Here is a 22,044-nt window from a genome sequence, read left to right as displayed (position 1 = left end):
CGGTGCTCTTCCGCTGCCAGGAAGCGAAATCCGGCTGAAAGGATGGCTCATTAGACAGGGCGGCGCTCCAAGTGAAATACTTGTTGTTTGCCAGCCCGGTTATTGCTCCATCAGCCAAAGTACGCTCTTTGTCATATTCCGTCTATTGAGTGATACAGTCATTTGTCCATAAGTATGTCTTACCCTATTCGATTGCAGAGAGAACATTTTATAAATATTGTGCTGCATAATTTACTTGTAACTTAAACCAGCTGAGTGTGGCTTAAAAAGAGGTTCTTAAATCTAGTTTTAATTTAAATTTCGTACTTGAAAGCTTCTTACTTGAAGGATTCAAATAGTGTTGCCTTTTTTCGCAGTGCACAACTAAAAGCTGTCGCTGAAGGAGTCACTGGGAGCAGGTCTTAACCCGAAATGCCTGGACGCATATCGGGCGCAAATATCTTTGGCACACTTCACTTCACTTAGACAAACAAGCGGGCGACAGCGGCACTGAAGGCCAAATGAAGGGTGTGGGTGTTAGGTGGGGGTGGCAACAATGCCTGGCAATAGCAATATAGCCCTGTTGTTGATTGAACAAAACAAGTTAGCAGGGGATCGAAGTGAAGTGGCTACGTGGCCTGGGTTAGCTCTTCGCCCAGATCCAGACGCAGAGCTCCCGGCACGTTCGTCCAGGATGTCTGACTGGCTGCCTGGCTGGCTGACTGACTAACCAACTGACTTGACTGCTTGACTGGAAGAGCGGCAGTCTGGCAATTTCAACGAATTTGGCAGTGCTTCATAATTTCACTACGGCCTGGCTTATGCATACTTTTGGCCAAGTTTTTCGGCTGCGGCCCGTGTGCTTGAGTGACTTTGATGCTGTCGAAAATGGACTCATAGTTGGACTTAGACATCCTCAGCTGCCTTTGTGTAATTTATGCCCTTGTTTTTCGAGCTGTCGACGGCCTGACAACGAACGACATCCTCTGCTTTTTCGGCCAACAACTACATCTCTCATTTACTAATTTAAATAAACTTTCAACAGCACCAGCTCAGAGTCGGCCAAAGTTTTGGCCACAGAAATTCTGCATTCTGAATGTGCCACTTGAACGTAATGAGGATGTCCTGTGCCAAAAAATATGCCCACACCATGGCCATGGCCATGGTATCCTTCAATTTCCGCACATACAATTTGCTGTTGCATACTTAGGGGCGCCAAAATAAGGAGCAGCATTGTGAAGAACTTGAATGCCCCAGGGAAGGCGCGACCGCAGCCCAGTTGGCCAACTTTCATAATTACGAGAGTAACGACAACAGCCACAAGAAGCCTTCAGATCCAGCCACATCTAGTATATATCTTTATGTATATATATACACATAGCTACAGCTATAGCAACAGCAACAGGAACAGGGCCGCAAGTGCCACAGCCGTCGAAAAGTTTTCAAGTCAGCCGAATTTATGATAGAAATATACTTTCTCTGCACTTTGGGGGCTTAGTAGGTACTTAGTACCCGGAGTAAATGGAGAAAAGTCAGCTGTTGTGATAAAGTATTAATAGAGAGCATATTTCGCACAGGGCCCATTCAAACCGAATCGATAATGGAAAGTGTCACGAGCTCTCAATTAAATTTGCATACTTCCTAAGCCAAGCTAAAATGTTCTAAACTAATACAATTATGCGCTTCAGATTAAACTATAGATCGAGAGGCGAGAAAATGAAATTTCTCGTTGTTAACTAAGATTGATATCGCTCGAATGAAAATTGATAAATTTGAAACATAGGGATGGACTGCCTGCCTGTCGTTTAGGCGAAGAGCCTTCCGCCCGGCCGCATATAACATTTGATTTATGCCCCACATTTCACATTCGACAGCTGTCTAATGCCAGGACACGCTCACCACAACTCCCCTACCCTCGTATCCTTGCAGAACTCCAGCCACGCAGCCCGATTTCAAATCGAAAGCCAAAAACCGAATGCACATCGACGGCGCACAACAAATCGAGCAGCACGATGCCAACCCAATGCTGATGATGATTTAGATGGCAAAGGATCTGGAATCGTGGGTGTAGCCAAAGTCGAATTCCCGAATCCGAGTCTGTTTGTGAAACTGAAGGCGGTGGCGGCTGAACGGAAATGAAATCAAATCGCACAGGTAATTTGTTGCCACAATGGCCAGGTGAGAGGCCTGCCTACAACTTACTGCGGTATTTTTGTGCCAACACGGGAAAAAACTGGGAAAACCTTCTGGTTCTCCGATGTGTTATAGACTTCTTAAGTAGATAATAATGTATAAGTAGCCATATCTAGTATCTGTGCTCTTCTCCTGTATCAGAAAAGATTCTTTTTATAGAAACGATACCAACTGGGGCATATTTGTCCCCAGTGCTGCCTCCGTAAGCCCCGCGTGAGTATGCATTACAAATGATGGGATTACTCGGCGCAGATGATTAGGTTTGAGTTGCACAATCGAGGAGCCGAACAATATGCGTTGCCTGCGGCATTCCACAGGCCAAGAGTGGAGAGTCCTGGCAAAGGACCTGCGGTGCGGTGCGGTGCGGTGCGGTCGAATAATGGCCTCGGCTGGCGTCTTTCATATCTGCTCGTCCTGGGAAGGCAAACCGCAGCAATTACTTCTATTCCTTTGCCATTGCTGGCGGATCAATTTAAATTGTGTGGTTCAATAGCGGAATAGCCACGCCCACGCCCACGCCGCCTTGTGATTAATATGTATGTTAAATACGTTATCATGAAAAATGACTTGAGGCTGTGACTGGCCGGCCACGCGGCGTATGCGCAATATGTTACCCAACAACAAACACATCAAACGCAGCAGGGTGGTGTTTACTTTCCTCGATTTGTCATAAATTACCCGGGCTCTTGTTGATTTTTGTGCGACCTTGTAATCAATACGGCCCTAGGCCCTCGCCCTTCGCGGATTTAATTGAATTCGCCGCGGACCGGGACCCAGGACCATGAAATCGGAGCTGGAATCGCGCGTAATTAGCGCTTCATCAGACCGAATTAGTCCAATTTGCCATTTCAATTCGCTCACTGCCGCTAGAAAGTTAAAGCCAATTTGACACACCGTATGAAAAATGCATCAATTCGGATCGCAATCGAATTAATGAATATAAGTGCTGAATATTTCATAAATAATAAAACAGCAAAGGGCAAACTAGTGGGGCGGATTGTGTGCAATGGTGGCAATTTAATATATGTCTGTCTGCTGCTCTGACATTTGACTTGCGAACCGCAGATATGCTTCATTTTCCGAGTGAGTTAAGGATTGAAATTTGCATTCGCTATATATATACTTATGTATATGCGACTTTTTCCCATTTAAAATAGCAGTTCCTCTGGTTTTTTGTATGTAGTTTAACGCACATAAATGAAATAAATTAATGTAGAAATCTATTATATGAATAACTTAACTTTTCCAATTAAAAATACTTGCAATACAAGAGTGGAATAGTATAAAGATATTTTTGTATAACTTTCATTCCTCTTTAAGTAGCAGCATGTGGTTGTATCCTGCGCTGACCCGTTTTCATGCTATTTTCCTTGGCGAATCCCCCAGCACTTGCACCGCAATTCACAGGACTCCGTGTCTGCTGCGGTGCCATGCGGGGAATGCCGGAATGGCAATGGTGGTGGCACTCGAGGAGTCAAAAGGAGGAGACAGCTGAAGGCGCCGGGGAAATGGGTTCCTGCAGCACCGCAGACAGACAGCTGCGACAGCGCAGACACATGTTATGTGTGGCACGATAAGTAAGCGCAACAACTGGGCTGCGACAGTGCGAGCAATAACTGTAATGACGGCATACGCCCGAGTCATGGGTATCGATGGTAGACATGATTATGCGCAATGCTAGAAACGAGCTGTAGTACAACAAATGGATTAAGTCCAGGTTGCCGGGATGTCCTTGGCAGAAAGTGTGTCTTGTGCTCTTTAGCATATTTATGACAATTTATTTAGTTTGCGCTCATATTTTTAATTGACTTTGCTGACGGGCCACGAGGTCGTCCTTCCAAGGACGAGTTGAAGGCGGAGTTGAAGGGGCGGCTGAAGGTGGAAGTTGGAAGGCCAGAACGACATTGAATTCGCATTAGATGCGCTGCTAAAGTTCATGAGGCCGTTGAGCTGCTTTTACCGCCTGTTTAGTTGGCCGACAGTTCGACATTGACATTGACATTGGTACATCCTTCATGCATATGCTGAATAATTAACTCGCAATATGTTTGAGCACAAAGGCCGGGCCTTGACAGCCCTAACAGCTTAACCTTTGCCCTGTCATTTAATTACGCAACGAGTGCCTAGCAATTTGAATTATTTTGTGAAAGTCTGCAGCCTAAAGTATATCCTTGCCAAGGCTACACTTTACAAATAGTAAAATTCTCCAGCAATGTGTAAAATATTCAAAATATTATAATAACATTCAACTAAAAGAATTATTGCCAAGTATAAAGCCAAATTCGAGCTCTTGGGTTTTATGAGTGTATCTCTCCTGGCGAGCACTTGCTGAAAATAATTATAATTATTTTTTATTGCCAGCGGCATTCGCCGCCTTGTGGTTAATTAATTGCGGTCACTTTGCGCTCTTTTTCCCAGTCCGCAGAAATCTTTATGGTCGTGCCATCGCTTAACGGCCATTAAGCCTTTTTTTCCAGCCTGGTCGAGGTTTTGTTCTTATGACGTTCGCTTTTTACACCGCACACTTTTTTGTCCTCCGCTCCGTTTGATTTTATTTTCTATGCCAGCCGTGCGTATAATGAATGTAAAGTTTTTGCAGCGAATAACTCAAACGATGCGTAGAGTTGATGTTCTAATAAGAATTTAAGTAGCATTTCCCCGCTTTTACGACAACAGCGACAATTACACACTGTCTCCGCCCTTAAATTCGCATGAGACTGTGTCGAATTTCACGCATTCCTAATGAGTTGCCACGTTGGCGCGACGCCGTAAATGCGAAAATGCGTCGCCACCACTTTCCCACCCGCCCCATTCTCACGCGGGCAGGGGGCGTGGCAGCGTTGCGTGTTGTCATGCAAGAAAATAGTCGTCGAGCTGCACATTTTACAAAGCGATAACGAGCGGCTCTCGCGCTCAGGGGTTTTGTGCCCATAACCATATCAAGTTAATTTGACTGGAGTTTTATGGCTCTGCAGTGCGAGAACAACCTCATTCACGTAGAAAATATTTTAATATTTGATTACCTAGTAATTCCTTTCAGAATTCTAAATTCTTGAGTACAAATCATTTTTTCCTAAACTATTTCCGCTTATTTCATATTTTCGGAAATCTTATCAAGATGCTAAAAAACCAGTATGACAAACAGCAATTTTCTCTCACTGCTGTATGTGTGCGGTGCACAGGGCGTATGCGTAATTTCCCCCAACTGCAAACAGGGCGTATGCGTAATATTTGCTAAGCACTCGCACAGTCCTTTGATGTTGACTGTAGCATTTGGTACGTTTGGGCAACGGGGTCCGTTGTCCAATAAGTGCCCCAGCAAGCTTTGTGTAATCAGATCTGAAGGAGGAATCAAACGCATTTTGGATTGGACAATATTGGTTCCATAATCCAATGGCCCCAATGCTGGCACGCAACATTGTGAAGTGCATGTCCCAGTTTCGTTTTTCGAACTGGAATCATAATCAAATATAGCCACACAATGCCGGGCCAATTCCCTTCGGGGGCCAGCGGCACAGAAACAAAGTGAAAGAGAGCGAGACCAAGAGCAAATAAAATTTTCTAATAAATAATTTATGAAACAATAAGCCACAATACCAGCAAATTGAGTGTAAAAGCCGGGACCAAACACAATGCCAGGTCATTAGTTGGTGGCAACAGTTGGCCAAAACAGATCTCTGGCGAACAATGCGTGCAGCAGACAATTTCATTTGTTGAGTGAAAACACTTTGATTCGATTTCAATTAAGATGAAAGTCCGGATACTGGCGACAGGATATGGAGAACGACGTGTCAACAGTTTTGTGGCCACGCCGCAGAACGAAGGTGCTTCAGATGAAATCGAGCCATGAAACATCTGAAGGACTCTTGCTTAGGCTTTTGCTTTTGCCTTTTGCTACGGCTTTTGCTTTGACTCTGATTAAACGTCAGGTTGCAAGTGTCGTCGTGTGCGACCGCAAGGCGAGTGCCACTTGAGGCACATGAGCCGTGCCACGCCCCCTGCTGTGCTGCTTGCCACGCCCCCTACTCCTATGCCGCCCCCAGTCATTTGAATAATTGAGTTTGCCAGCAGTTTAAACGATTGCCAGCCTTTGTTTGTGCTCCTGCGAAAAGCTCAACGTTTCCAGTGGGGGGCGTAGTTTTATTTCATTTCGCCGCGTACGTGTTCCGCATTACGAAAATCCTGAGCACGATTGTAAATGAAAATGGCCATGTCAATGGGAGTGCCATGTGCTGCCCGGTTCATTCGATTCACAATCAGAATCAGAATCCCTGGCGGCAATCTGTTCGACCAGTCCTCACGCATTCCATTCCATTCCCACTCCCTTTTGTTTATTTCCAGCAATTAAACCTTTCCAAGGACTTTCGAGGAGGCAGGAAACACGGCCCAAGATCGTGTAGCCGCCACGTAAGCCCGTCTCTGTCAATTAGCCAGCGATGGCGTTGACATCCTGTCCTCCGTCTGCCACTTGCCACTGGGCCATTCGAAGTCCCGATGTCCTTTTGTCCTGATGACCAGAAGCAAACAGGCAGCGGTCGCTGCTTCATTAAGAATCCCGTTTGGCCAACAATGTCGCCTGTCGTCGCGGCACTGTACCAAAATCTGGCATCTACAGATCACAGTGAATGAATTTAATGGGGATTTTAAATATTCCCCATCAAATTAAGGAATTTTGTAGCCATTGGTAGTGGTAAAACATCAACTATTTCCAACAGGCAACGAGCACTCGAACCAACATTCATTTGATGTCCATTCAGAATAAACTGGCTCAACTCTTTTCATTGAGTGACTTAGTTGGCAAGTCGGAGTTCATAAAATTTATATTTAAAGCAGCTTGCACGTGTCTTTGGATTGTCCTGTCGCTCATTGAAAGTTCATCTGCTCTCGAAAGTTTTCCGCTCCAAACTTTCGCTTGTTCGCCAGGTTAAATTAATTTCCTAGCAGATCGATAAACTATGATTCTTCATAGTTTCAAGTGACATACACACACACACACACACACACTTTTTGTGCAGGCACCTCAAGTAGCCGGAAGATGGAGTGGGTAACTCGGCACTCATCTTATCCTGGCCCGTGTCCTTGCTACTCCGCTCCTCAACGCAACCCGGAGTGTGTTAACAAGCCCAGCAACAAGGCAACAAGAAAGAGAAGAGATAGAGGGAGAGGGAGGAGCACTCCGGGTTTGTAATCTGCAGACTCGCCGGGAAATCCCTCATCGCTTGGCTTTGTTGACAACGCCTCATTCATGGCAGTCATGAGGTCGGTTTCCCAGCTGGTCCTCAGTGCTGCTGGTTCTGGTGATCCAACGATGCCCCCTGCTGTCCGGTTTATTTATGAACTGCGCTGCGATTTCTCAACTGCAATTGGACCTGATGCTGCCCTGGGTGCCTTTCCATTTTTTTATGTTTTTTTTTTTTTGGTGGAATCCCGACCGAAAGGCTGTTGCGCTTCATTTGGCAGAGGAATTGCTTCAGCCGTATTTTTCCTCCATTTATTTCGGACTGACCTGCACTTCATTTGTGTCCCATGCACGTTCTGGCATAACAATTCACTTTGACACCCCGTGCGACGTTAGTCCCAATAAATCGCCGGACATTGAAAGTTTGCTGCAGCCCATACTCACACAGAAAAATAACAAAATCTAACTGGGCATACACTGAGCGAAATATAGTACAGCTTACTACAAACTATATACCTTGTTGAGTTTATCTACAACTATCTTACAACTAAGCTGTTGCTTTCCAAGTTAGTCACTTCAAATGTCGTGGTTATTAAATATGAGAAACCATTTTTCTTTCTGTGCAGCAGCCTCTTTTTATATTCGAGCGTTTCAATTTCGATTTGCTTCGGTTACGGCCTGTTTATACCCGTTACTCGTAGAGTAAAAGGGTATACTAGATTCGTTGAAAAGTATGTAACAGGCAGAAGGAAGCGTTTCCGACCATATAAAGTATATATATTCTTGATCAGGATCAATAGCCGAGTCGATCTGGCCATGTCCGTCTGTCCGTCCGTCTGTCCGTCCGTCTGTCCGTCTGGCCGTCTGTCCGTCTGTCCGTCTGTCTGTCCGTATGAACGTCGAGATCTCAGGAACTACAAAAGGTAGAAAGTTGAGATTAAGCATACTGACTCCTGAGACATAGACGCAGCGCAAGTTTGTCGATTCATGTTGCCACGCCCAATCTAACGCCCACAAACCGCGCAAAACTGCCACGCCCACACTTTTGAAAAATGTTTTGATATTTTTTCATTTTTGTATTAGTCTTCTAAATTTCTATCGATTTGCCAAAAAACTTTTTGCCACGCCCACTCTAGCGCCCACAAACCGCCCAAAGCTGCTACGCCCACACTTTTGAAAAATGTTTTGATATTTTTTCATTTTTTTATTAGTCTTCTAAATTTCTATCGATTTGCCAAAAAACTTTTTGCCACGCCCACTCTAGCGCCCACAAACCGCCAAAAACTGTCAGTGCTGAAGACTCCTTCGCACTTTCACTAGCTGAGTAACGGGTATCAGATAGTCGGGGAACTCGACTATAGCGTTCTCTCTTGTTTTTTTTTGTTTTCGCCTAGCTTTGTTTGCCTGTGCGTGACAATTGCGATGTCCTTGGGTCCGGGGTGCTGCACAGGATCTAAGCGTGTGGGTTATAAATCTTGTTGGACTTTATTTAATGCATGTATTATTTCCAACCAAACGCACACATACACACAACCACACTCACACACATACACAGAGTCCTTTAATGCTAATGGCAATCTGATCAGTTTCATTAGCATGCACAGGACGAAGGATACGCGCCCGAGGGGAGCTCGCTTTTGGCCCAAAGCCCGATTCGGAAACTCATTCTCCCAATTTCGCGCTAATTAACTGGGTGCCAACTACAGCCGACCAAGTTGGCTGGAACTTTGCCAGCATCCAGCCTCCAGCCTCGTCCTTTCGTCCTGCAGCCTGTCGTCCTGTTGATTTCGGAATGTGTGTGCTCATGTGATTTCATGCTTGTTACCAACACCAACAACGGCCACGGAAAGTTACAATTTATGAGCACATCCTTGCGCGCTAAGCTTGTGTAAGCACGAGAGCCTGTCGTCGCTAGCCCGCCCACTTTTCCGCCCAATTTTCCGCGCCCCCTTCTTTCCACCTTCCCCCACTTTGCCTCTACATCTCTACCTACAAACGCTGAGCAAACACTTGTAACACTTTGCCTTACATCTTCCACCGAAAATCGCCCGAAACTCGTCCTGATTTCTCAGCGCGGAATGCATGTCCTGTCGCTGGCATTTTGACAGCTTCAAGCGGCAACTAATTTTCATTTTCCCAAAATACAATTTGAAACTTCGCCCGTCTTCCGCCAGGCAAGCAGCTCATTTGGCGAGTTGGCAAGTCGAGTAATTCATTGGGCGTAAACACATTCGCCATGCTGGGATCTATCTCGAATGACTTTTTATGAACTTTTCAATTGCGCGCACAATGGCCAAAAATAAAGGATAGTAGAATAGCAGCCCTTGTCAACGAACTGCATTCTGTGCGAATGACTTGGCCAAAGTTTGCAACTTCAAACTTGATCGGCATCCCTCCGCTTTTAATCCGTTGTCCTGGGCACATCAATGGGCATTGGGAATTGCAAATGCCATTGCACTGGCTTATCCCCGTACATATAGATAAATAGTCCCATATATACGCGTATCCCCAGACCGATGCAGCTGAAATCGAGCGTATAGCTCGACAATTGAATTGCTATGTGGGTCATTTCATTTAATAATTCCATTTGCCCACTTCTCTCTCGCTTCCCCCTTTGTTTGCAGTGCAGCCCAGCTGCAGTGAACGCCCGATAAGCTGGCCAAAGCATTGTGATTGCGCCGCTCGATGGCGCGGATCTGGAGCAGCTTATCAGGCAGCCAAGGAGCTTAGGACAGCAGCCAAATAGTCGGGTGGGAAAAATATATATAGTTCCGCTTTGGCATCATTGAAAAGACAAATATTTGATTATCAGCAAAATAGAATTAAATGCGCACGAAGCAATTACCTTTAGTTTAGTGAAAGAAACATACTACTATAGTAATAAAAGTAGCCACTATAGTTCTTACTTTGTCTTACTTTCTTTGCATTTTGTCTTTCAAACAAAACATAATATATCGCAACTAGTTTAATATTATAGTGAAATGCCAAGAATGAACTTCATTAACTTCAGTTTTTATAGCTCCAGCTTCAGACTGGCTCAAACAATCTTATTGAAAATCACATTCAGGCGTTAACTTTAAGGTTTCATTGGCTAAACCACTTGGCAGGACCAACCTACTATGCAGGTCACTGTGGAAAAGGGCCTTTGCATGCCAGGCGACACATTATTTCCGCCTTATAAACTTCTGCCGCTCGACTTTTCACCACTTTTCCGCCTGTGCGTGTGTGTGGGTTGGCTGTTGTAGGGGATGGGGAGGGGGGAAACCCGAAAACACAGTTGATGGTTATCGTGGGGAAATTTATGGAGCCCGGCTAAGTACGGTGTAAGCCGAGCGGACCATTACACGTCCGTGAGTTGAGCACTTTAAGCGCCGCGTGCAACTTTCTCCCACTGCCAAATGACTAATTATAATTTTCCGCCTCTTTCTCGGTGTACTTTTCCACGCTTTCCGCCCAAAAAGGAGCAGCTGCAGCCGGCGGCAATAACACCGTTTGTGAGTTATGGCCAATGTTAATTAAAAGCCAAGTGCGCAACTAGAGCTGCACATAAATCAATCCCCGCATCGAGAGTTGGCACAACATGCAGAACTGGCATGCCAATATACCAATATACCCCTGTCAATGCCTATTTACATGGCCAGTGAAAAATGGCCAGCAGCCGAGGAGAGAGCAAATAATACCTGGCCAAGAGAAACGACAGCAATCCAAATCGAAATGACTTAAAGCGGCTTACAGCAGCGGCCAGCCAAACAAAGCGAACATTACGTATTCGCACCGTCCAACACGGCGGATGCATGATTAATTGCACTTTAAACACACAAGCGAAGCGAACGAGTAACGAGTAATTTTCAATCAAAGAAGAAAGCCAGTGAACAAAAAAACAGCTTCAAAATGTTGCCAACAAATGTGATGTCATTCATGAAAAAGGTAAGTGACACTTCGATATTTAATGAATATATGCATATAAATCACGGTGCCAGCATTGTTGTCACTGGCAGAAGCTCGTAATTTATGCTTAATTTCATTTTCATTCGCCAGTTGTGATTCTTTAATTATTATTCCCCGATGATAATGAGCTGCAAATGAAATGCAATAAAAGCGGCATTTTAATTCATTTGCCGTCTTTTCCACTTGAAGGTAAATCGTTAAAAACTTTCTTTCTTTGCGCGGGCTCCACTGCCAATTAATGGGAACTCCTTTATTTTATAATTTCCAATATTCACGGGGAACTGCATAACGTGACCCGGCTGCAGGTCAAAGTTCGCGTATTAGAAATCGCCTAAGTCGCCTTCGCAAACGGGCTTCGAAAAACAAACGCCTGTCGGAAGGGCAAACAAAACTTTTTAATTAAAAAGCCCTTTAAATGCTTTGCCCGCCCGACTGATTTTCCCTTTTGTTTATGAGCCCCAAAAATATCAAAAATGCACAAAAAATAAACGCAAACGGACTGGCAACAATCGAAGTGGTTCAATTATCCTGCGTAGCACCTGCCACGGGTTTGTGTCCTTTTTATAATGCGGAAATTGTTTTCGGGACCGGGAAGGAATAAAATTATACATGGGCGTGTGAAGCCAAAAATAACACAAAAATAAAAGAGAAGAGAAGGAAAAGGAAGAGGAAAGGAAAGCAAAGGGAGAAAAAGAAAAGCCTTCGAAGAGTGTAAATTCCGTAGAAATTCCGGTTTGGCACAAAATACTTTGCAAAGTTAATAAAAACCAAGTTGGAAGTTGAAAGGCTGGGGAAAAGCCGGCTGACAAGCAAATGCCAGCCAACTAAATGCTGCAGATTTTTGTGTTTTCGCCAAGTTTGATTAGACCAAATGAAGCACGAAATCAAAGCGGTCCAACTTCCAAGCCAAAGGAACCCATCTCAAGACAATGATGAGCCGTTGACAGTCCGTTAGCAAGTTGTGTTGGCCCAAAAGGATATGGCAAACTTTCTCTATTTGCCATTCAAATGCCTAACAACCAGTCGGGCCATTCATGGAATTTGGCGACAAATGCGTAGGGACCGCAGGACATCAAAGGACACAACTCATCCTCATGGTCACTGGACCGTGAGTGCAGAGCATGAGTCCTGGCAACTGCACGAACTCCTGCAGTTTACTTGCAGCAATTTCCTTAATAGTCCGGCCGCTGTAAAGTTCCCTGACCACTGCCGCACTTGGCTCGTTACCCATTTGCTTGCGGTGGCCCCCTAGACTCGCGTGTGGACAGATCCTGGCCAGGCCATCCCGACCATTCCATTCCATTCCGGCCATTCCATTCCATGCAGACCACACGTGTCCCTGTCGGTTGCCCCTTGCTGTCAGTGTGCTGCACTTTATTGCGCCTGGGTGCAGGCCATAAACAGCAACAGGCGGCAGCTGCAACTTGCAACAGGCAACACGGAGCCTTGGGCCCAATGACAAGCACGTGCCTGCCCCACAAATTACTTGTTACACATAGGAAAAAGATGAATAGTATATAGTATATAAACTGAAGATGATCCCTTTCTATCAATAGTATTATTTAATCGAAAATATTTGAAAAAAGGAGCAACGGAAGAAGGTGAAAGAATTGGCAAGTTCATTAACTGGCAACAACAAATAATAATTTAATATAAAGTCACTAGTAGTTTTCTTGCTTATGAACTTCGTTGCAATTAGAAAACTTTTTACACCTGCATAAAATATGCATTGAGCTACGAAACTTTTTATCAGTACTTCAAAGTTTTAAAAACAGTCGTGCTGTTCAGAAAGCAACAATTTTGTAAGCTGTTTTGAGCCCATTGAATGGGATAATTAATAGTGATTTTAGTGTATTTATTTAGTGCTCAAACACAATTAGTTGCTTGTATAAACTGACCATTCAATTCAGAAATTTCGCAACGTGTCCCCACCATTTTGTGCAAGACATTCGTTGTAAACTTGCGCGCAACTTTTAAGTGGCAAAGTATTTGCGCGCTGTGTTCATTTCATTTGCTATTGATTTCCATTCCGACTGCAAGGATGTCTATCCTGGCGGAATGCAAACGCATTCATTCACGGCTGACAAGGCGGCACTTTCTCCCAAGAACTTTCTCCTCACCTCCGCGCGCATTGACTGCTGTTTTATGTAGCATACTTTGCGGCCATAAAGGGCGCACATATTGCGCGCCATGTTATTGTTGTGCAGAGGAAAAGCGAGCGAAAAAGCGGTGAGAAAAGCGGTTGGAAAAGCGAGTGGAAAAGCGGTGGGAAAAGCGGCGGAAAATGCGAGGAAAGGGAAGTGAGGGGAACAGCAGCTCTTAAACGTCAACACATAATTTTCGGCACTAAACATGAAACTATTTGCGGCTTCGGGCCATAAGACCCAGACCAAGCCAGACGGAGCAAAAAATCATAATAAATGACAAAATTAACACGGCAATAATTGTGCGAGGAGCTGTGGAAGGAGCTGAGAGCGTGAGGAATGCCGAGTAGTTTACCCGTGCGCAAGAAAAATGGCGTCAGACACCTGAGCACATAAATTAAGTGGGGTTTCTGGGGGGCTGCAGGTGGCATCTGAACAGGCAGGCAGACCACCGAGCAAACAACTATACATTACACTAAGATTTCATGGGCTTCCCGGCAAAGCTGGCAGGCAAAATGTAGGCAAAAAGGAGAAAGGAGCCCATAAATCCGCAGCATGAATATTGCCAGGCCGACATCAAATGACATCATCAAAAATGTAGCCCAGGCTGTAGCACAAAGCGGCCATAATCTGACACTAGATGCCGCTTAGTTCCTGCCAGAGTAGGATCCTGAACCCCCCCCTTCCCCCCCTCCGCCAAGCCCGCTCTTAACCCTCTAAAGCCCCTGCCCCAGCACCACAGAGGTAGGCAACCGAAAGCGCTGCAGCCAAAGCACTTAGCGTAATTTGCGCTGTGCGAACGAGACGGCTGCACTATAGTATATGGATCGTCCTTAATGCATGCGAAAAAATATTATAATCCATTGTAGTATTTAATCCGTGCGTTGGATTACATATTAAACAGACATGCTTACATGTAGTAACAGGTGAAGTAATTAGTGCTGGGCATACCAACCATTCCGTTCTAGTGAGTAACAGACATAGGTTTTGCGAGATATTGGTTTGGAGCAGCAGCAGCATTTGTTTTCTGTGTACTCAACTGTGCGGCTGTTTGTTCCGGTTTCGTTGGCGCTTTGGCAAATAGAAAATTTCCACTTCATAAAATGCTGACAGAGCAGAGCAGCACTTATGTTTTCGGGCCTCGGCTGGTCGGCCAGTCGCCTCCAATTGTTATTCTTCTGCCCGGAAAACTGAAACACACACACACACACACATAGAGAGACGGCTAAGCCCGGTGAATCCCCCTTCTTACAGGCTGTGTGCATTAAAAAGAATGACGGCAATTTTTGAAAGCCTCTCCGGCTGCTGGATTCTGCCTTTGCTCCCCCGTTGTTTAATCAAAAATTACTTGCCACACTTTACGATTTCTTGGCAATTTGTTGCGCTTCAGACGCCTCCAGCAAAGCACAAAATCAAATAAAACGCACCGCGTTACTTTCACCTGCGTGCCCCTGATGACTGCGCAAAAAAAAATCGGAGGAAATCTGAGAAACATCAGGGTTTGCTCACGGGCAAAACTGCTCCCTGGCCGCGAATTTAATGATTATATTCGTCTAGTTTAGTTAATCTGAGGGTATGAAAATGATCACTCACGCTATGCTTAAGAAAAAGAAATGCGGTGGCTTTAACTTCTTCCGCACAATACGAAAAAACAAATGAAGTTTTTAGCCAAATTCGCAGTTTTTTTAAGGCCAACATTTAATATTTCATTAGGTAATTTTGGCATAAAATGGCAAAAAGAACGTCCCACAGCGTTTTTTGCAGCTAGAAACGAAAACTAGAAAAAAAAAATATTGTCAATTTTTTCATTTTTTGTAAGTACATCATCAATTTTTCCATAAATTCTCCACAAATTTACATTTCAAAGTGTGAATGCCACTCGATTGCCATGATGATTACGAGTTTAACGATGTGGGACATTCTATATTTGGATCACTACTTTATTTGCTATCACAAAAATTCCTATTATTTTTACCCTAAAAATTTACATAAAATGTTTTTGCAAAAAATGAATTTTTTTAAAAGCTTTTTGGTCATAACTTGTCAAAAAAAAATTCACACAACAATATAATACACTCCAATAATCTCGTCATTTTGCTTCGCGTTTTACGTTCATGCCGGGCCAAGACCCAAATAAAGATTTACAGCTGCAGGAAATCAAACCCACACCTCATGCGCCAATATTTATCCACATTTTCTTAGCCCCCGCCCGCTGACCTCTCACCTTTCCGCATTTTCTCACCCGCTTTTCCGCAGATGGTGGCCACCGACGAGCAGCCCAGCGAACGGCAGCAACATGCAGCGGACTCCGGAGGAGGCGCCTCCCAAACGGGCGCCCTCAACAAGATGAAGGCTACGATTTCCTCCTCGCTGCTCACCGTCACAGATAAAGGTAAGCATGATGGTAGTTGTGCATGTAGATGTGTAGATTTAGGTGTGTGTGTGGGTGTGCGGGGTTATCCTTGCCGTAAGTGCATGCGAATTTATGGCACGAGTTTTCGTACAAGTGCCCGTAAAGCTGCTTGCTAAACTTTGAGCAAACTTTGTGTGTTTTTGGCGAGGGCACGTAGGTCGCAGCAATGAGCATTCGGCGGCTAACGGTGCGTATACGCAATATATTTGCTGCTCACGCTCGTTTGCATCGCATATCGAGTATTGAATAATGTAAGGGGTCAGTGGATGCTGCATGCGAAGCCATCACCATTCACACTGTCATTGTTATGGGTATCCATGTCCATAAATGCTGCGACAAAGTCAATAAAGTCGGTGACTTCTGTTTCAGCAGCACCCAAGCTCTACAGCTGAGTTCAAAGTAATAGCAGCTAACTATACACGATAAATTGTTATTGCTTTCAATATCATAAGTTTCACACAGCAAACAGAGTTGAAAGCTTGAAGAAATGTGCTGGAATAATGTTAAAACTGCTATTATTTTGCGCACTGCTGTATTTATTTAGTACTAAAAAAAGGCAGCGGGAAACATGAGAATGTTGTGTTGACTTTTGTGTTGTTTTTATCACAATTTAGTTGGCCACCAGCTAAGCGAAAGCTGTGGCTTGTTGATTTTATTGCCGAGCCATTCGATTTACTAGAACGAAATGAAATCTTATTTCACGACGTTTATTTAGCAGGGTCGTAAAAGAACGAGACAGATTTGTGCACATAATTTGGGCAAATATTTTGCCACTCGAATTCCCTTCCCTACTCCTTAAAAGGATGCAGTTGGCAAGCAGCCAGATTTTTGTGGGCAACCACAAGCTGAAGAGCTGACACATAATTTAAAAGCAGAAAAACTTGCAAATACTTTAATAGTTGCGCAGTTCTTTTATCTTTGCTGCCACCTAAGTGCTCCCTTGAGCAGGTAAAATCGCTTTTTGCAACCAAAAAGGGAAAAGGTTTTTCCACGCCGGTTTCTCTGTAGCATTGTGTTGTATTTACCATGCCACTTTTACGGCAGAAAATGTCAAGCGTGACTTGCCAAAAGGTGAAAAGGTGAAAAAGCACGAGGTGCAACTGTGCGTATGAGCAATGCCAGCAATGCGCACAACAAAAGCCCGCCTTTGTTTTTGTCTCCTGACTGTGACTAATGCACCGCGACTTTTTCCGGGCCGCATAAACTTTTCGCCATTTTCTCAAGGGTGCAATATATATGAAACACACACACGGTGTACGAGTATAAGCATATAATCATATAAATGTGTGCCAGTTCTGCGAAAAAGGCTTCACTTCTTCAGGCTTTTCTGCTGCAGAGAAAAGCGCACTCGGAATATGAAATTAAATGTTGCATTAGTGATTTTATGTAATTCAAGAGAGTGCTTTCGAAAAGCTTTCTGCGCATAATTTTACTCAACACTAAACATACATGCTAGATAGAATCTATGTTTTCGATTGATGAAATACATAATCATATATAATTGGTCAGTAGTTGTAGCGCAGTAGGAGAAACCAGCTTCAGCAAATAATCCGATTTGGCTGCCATTTACAGTACATCCTTTTCGGGCCACGCGTTTAATGAGTAACGAAGGCTGCCAGAAATGTCCGTTTTATCCGATTATTGTTTTATTTATTGCATTTGCCAGCCTGTCGCTAGCCCAATTAGCAGACCAAACAAATTATGTGCGCTGACAACAAATTAAGCATAGAACACACACTGCATTTGGGTCAGTTCGCAGTTGGTAGGTAGTTGGTAGTGCATGCAATCAGCGGAAAATCAACAAGTTTCCATTGGACGAGGGGCTGCATTCACTGGTTGGTTGCTCCGTTGGTTGGGTTGCTCGGTTGCCTCAGTAATTGATTACATAGCCCTCCCGCTTTTCCGTTGTCTCTGTTTTCCAGTTAATAAAATGTCGCCACGCCCCTCGCTGGTGCCGACGGATGCGGATACCAGCGGCAGTTACGGCTCGCCCAGCTATCAAAGCCAGCAGCAGCAACAGCAGCAGCAGCAGGACTACGGCAGCAGTCTGAACAACAACAATAACAACAGCAGCAGCGGCGGCACGGCCACGACGGGCGGCGGGGGAGGCGGGGCGGCGGCCAAACAGGAGCCAGGACGAAGGGCCGGCGCCTGCCGGGTGTGTCTGAAGTCCTTCAAGCCGGACGACTACCACAAGACGTGCTTCGAGTGCCAGCAGCGGGTGTGCGAGGACTGCGCCAGCTACAGCAAGCTGGACGAGCACGAGGATGCGGTAAGTTGCCAACTTGCCACGCTGCCAGTCCTGCCACGCTGCCAGTCCTGTCAGGCTGCAGCAGGATGAGGGTGCGGCTTGGGCTGGCCAGGATGCACCTTCCGGGCCACTAGGCAATGCGCCATGGTCGCGGGTTCGTCGCGGCAGAAATAACCACTGCTTGCCGCGGCAGTTCATTAATAAGAAAATAGTGAAATAGAGGGAAAATACATATATCCTTTTAACAAAGAAATTAAATATGCAGTAGTATACATTCCAGTGTTAAACCACACAATTCCATGCAACTTAGCTGAAAAAATCACTGAAGGTGAAGACTTGCAATTGAAAATGTCCCTCAAATGCAAGAAGCCCTGCATTATTTAATTACAACTTTTAATCCGTTAATTGAAACGTACTCTTTTTTCAATTCAAAGCTTTAACACCCATAGAAGTTTGTATTTTTTTGCAGTGCTAATGACTGCGTGGGTGGTGGTGACCAGCGGTGAGCAGTGCACATAAATTAGATTACTGGCGCTGCAAAAGGGGTTCGCTGACAATGGCCAACTGGGGCTTAACTGCGGCCTATTCATCGCGGGACATTAACAAGATAAAGGCCGAATTAACGAGATTAAATGGCATACCCGGCAGCGGGCAGTCCTGCTGCCCTCCACTTGCTGCACTCCTCCGATGTCCTGTCGCCCCAACCTCCAACCATCCTATCAACACTTGCCGCATAATGATCATTGATAACCACACCATGCAACATTGTCTTCACCCGAACTTGTGGTAATTTGTCAAGAAGCCACGCCAACGCCCTGAACATAAAATTTAACGTTTGTCTGTCAACCTGGCCACTTTGGCTAATTGAAATTGATGTTCATGGGCGTTGACTACCACCAGCACACAACCAGCCCACAAACGCCTGTCATACCCACCCAGTGTAATTATGGGTATTCCGATGGAGCGGACGTGGGTGGAGTAGGTTGCTGTGTGCTGTGGTCCCATTCCTGGACCCTTGGAGGCTTCCCTGCTGAAATAATCATTTAGAGCATACCACACTGGTCACCACTAGCCAGGCATTCGATTGTTCATGGGTTGCAGATATGGCCGATGCCAAATGGGAATTTGATTTCAGTCACTCGGAAAATAGACACACTAGTTTACAGCTCAAATGTGGATAGCACTTTAAACCCTTAACCCATATAAAAAGTATCTACAACTTGTAAACCCTATGGATTTCCATGGCATTCTAAGTTCAGACTTATATCCGACATATATCCTTGAGTGCTGATTATCTGGAATATATTTCCGTGAGTGCTGATTATTTAGAAATGTGGCATGGCTTATTTGCCGCTTCATGGTCGACTTCCTGCTCAGAACTGAGAACTCAGAACTCAGCACTCAGCACTCACATCAAAATCGATTTCCGCCTGCCTTTGCATACGCGATGAACGCCAAATAAATCTTAAATTTTCATAAGCGTGCAACGTGCCACAGCGTGCTCTTCGCTGACGTTGCTGTGGCAGCTAGGAAATAACTTTTCGGTCGATTTCTCGATGGGATCATGAACTAGCAGCCACACTGCAGCAGCGCCGTGTAATTACAGCGCACGCAACTGGGGGGCACAGAGGCAATAAACCAGATCCGAGCTCTAGTTGCAGCTGTGGCGTACAGTGCCGCCCATGAGCATAGGTGCACGGAGAAAATCCCTTTCGGAATCAGTTGATGAAAGAAAAACATTGTCTTCAAATCCGTATACATTATTAAACATTACCAATTTATAAAAACTGCCTGAAAGCTGGCTTTGTATATATCCAAATAAATGTAGTAAATTTTTTTGTGATTTCAAACTTATGCAGATTTCAGTGTTTTCAGCTGATTTCCTGTTTACGCACCACAAATACCAACAGTTTTGATTGCCTTTAAACCGAATTGTTGACAGTTTTCGGTGGTTTTTCTCAGTTTTTCTCCGTGCACTGACTTAATTACAATGGCGGCAGCTTCCGCCAGGGCAGCCATTGAATACGGGAAGAAAAAACGAGGAGGTTGGAAATGGCGAGGAGGAGGATAGGACGAAAAGGACGTGGCTGCCACACATGACGATTGAAGCCGCCGGGCAAAATGAATCAGCAGCCAGGTGGAAATGTAACGAGCATTGTGCGGGCGTGCCGCGGAAAAGCGGAAAAAGGAAGTGGAAAATGCAGCGAGGCGGACTTGAGGGGATGCCGTTGCAGGTGCACCTGTGTCCCCCATTTTCTGTGGGAATGGGCTTGGGAGATTTGTGGGTTGGATGGCCAGGAGCGCCTGGATGCAGGACGCGGGTGGGCGAAAAGTTTTTGTTCTGAAAGTAATTAATATTTATTCTCGCTGCCCAGCGTAATGGGTTTTCTTGAGCTCTGGCCGACCGCTAATAAATATTAGCGAACACCGTGTGCGTCCGCAAATAGGTTGCAGAGCTAAGCTGGAAATTTTTAATTAGCGTAGCAATGGAAATTGATTTTCCAACCTCTCGATTCCGCAGACCATGTGGCGCTGCAGCGTGTGCCGCCGGAAAATGGCATCGCGCGTGTGCATTCCGCAGGACTCGACGGACTCGATGCTGGACGTCCCGGTGCTGGAGGCACTGCAGCGGCGCCACTCGGACGCCAAGCTGGGCAGCAGCACCCAGACCCTGGCCCCCAGCAATGGAGCAGCACTTGCCCCGCCGCGAAGTCCCGAGCTGCGACGCCACTCGGATGTGTCGCCTGCCTCGCTCAAGGAGTTGGAGCGGGTGAGTTGAAAATCGATAGAGGCAATTTAATATATCTTCATAACTACGAGATGGTTATCAAGTTTTGCACTACAGTTGCTCGCTTTAATCAGACCCACACTTGAATGAAAACCCATGTGAAATGCATTTCAGCAACTGAAAGGTGGCCGCAGCATGGCGCCCAGTCGCTCCAACAGTCCGCCGCGGGGCGAGGGCCCGGATGGACAGCCCCCCTTCGGTGCGCCTCTGTCGCGCATGCAGTCGCGCAGGGGGTCGCGGGTGGCGCGGCAGCACAGCTACGATGACGACATGAAGACCGGACCCGTGGGCGGCAGCATGGGCGGCGGTGGTCCGGCGCTGGGCCTGGGTGCGGATGGAGCGGGCCTCGGCATTCCGGCCATGCCACGCAGGTAGGCAGTTACTCTTCTGCAGCGGGTCAACGCAGCCAGATTGACCCGCATTTTGCACCCCCACAGGAAGTCCGCCTACGATGTGTTTGCCCCCGGGCTGACGCAAGGTGGTGCCACACCTGCCACGCAGCTGCAGAGGTCGCCCGGCGAGGGCGGCATCATGCCGCCCATCCAGCTGCCCGGATCCAGGCGACCCTCCTTCCGGGTGCCACATCCCTCGGAGGACATCCAGAACGACGACTCGCCGGGCTCGCCGGACAAGGGCAGCCCCGTCCTCACCGTCGACGATGACCGGCGGATGCGGCGACGCGGATCGCAGCTGTAAGTGTTTGAGGCAATATGTTTAAGGAATGCATTTCAGTGCTTGATTCGAAAGTTTTAAAAAAGGCATTAAAGGGTTTTATTCAATATGTTTAAAGAATGCATTTCAGTACTTGATGCAATATATTTAAAGAATGCATTCCAGTGCTTAATGCAGTATGTTTAAAGAATGAATTTAATTATACGATTCAATATGATAAAAAATGCATTTAATTGTATTCTTCAATATGTTTAAAAAATGAATTTCAGTACTTGATGCAATATATTTAAGGAATGCATTCCAGTGCTTGATTCAATTTAAAGTTTAAAGAATGCACTTAATTGCATTCAATATTCAATATGCTAACAGAATGCATTTAATTGTATGTTTAATTATGTTTAAAGAATGCATTTAATTGTATGTTTAATTATGTTTAAAGAATGCATTTAAGAGCACATCCCATATGATTCCATATTC

General features: G+C 45.4%; 1 protein-coding gene across 2 annotated transcripts in view; it reads left to right on the top strand.

The window, feature by feature from the left end:
• LOC122617081 (regulating synaptic membrane exocytosis protein 1) overlaps positions 1-22,044 on the top strand; it is a 56,276-nt gene that overhangs the window by 11,988 nt on the left and 22,244 nt on the right. For both annotated transcript variants that reach the window (XR_006325936.1, XM_043792767.1), the window contains exons 2-8: positions 1,909-2,133; positions 10,813-11,278; positions 15,700-15,835; positions 17,779-18,128; positions 20,629-20,877; positions 21,010-21,266; positions 21,333-21,587. Coding sequence is in view for 1 of the 2 variants with exons in the window: in XM_043792767.1 (XP_043648702.1) it covers positions 11,243-11,278; positions 15,700-15,835; positions 17,779-18,128; positions 20,629-20,877; positions 21,010-21,266; positions 21,333-21,587 (1,283 nt within the window). In the remaining variant the exon portion in view is untranslated. The remainder of the gene's footprint in view (positions 1-1,908; positions 2,134-10,812; positions 11,279-15,699; positions 15,836-17,778; positions 18,129-20,628; positions 20,878-21,009; positions 21,267-21,332; positions 21,588-22,044) is intronic.

The sequence above is a fragment of the Drosophila teissieri genome, chromosome 3L (assembly GCF_016746235.2).
Source record: "Drosophila teissieri strain GT53w chromosome 3L, Prin_Dtei_1.1, whole genome shotgun sequence".
Classification (NCBI taxonomy): domain Eukaryota; kingdom Metazoa; phylum Arthropoda; class Insecta; order Diptera; family Drosophilidae; genus Drosophila; species Drosophila teissieri.
The sequence above is the reverse complement of the archived record's forward strand: the minus strand, read 5'-3'. Positions and strand labels throughout refer to the sequence as shown.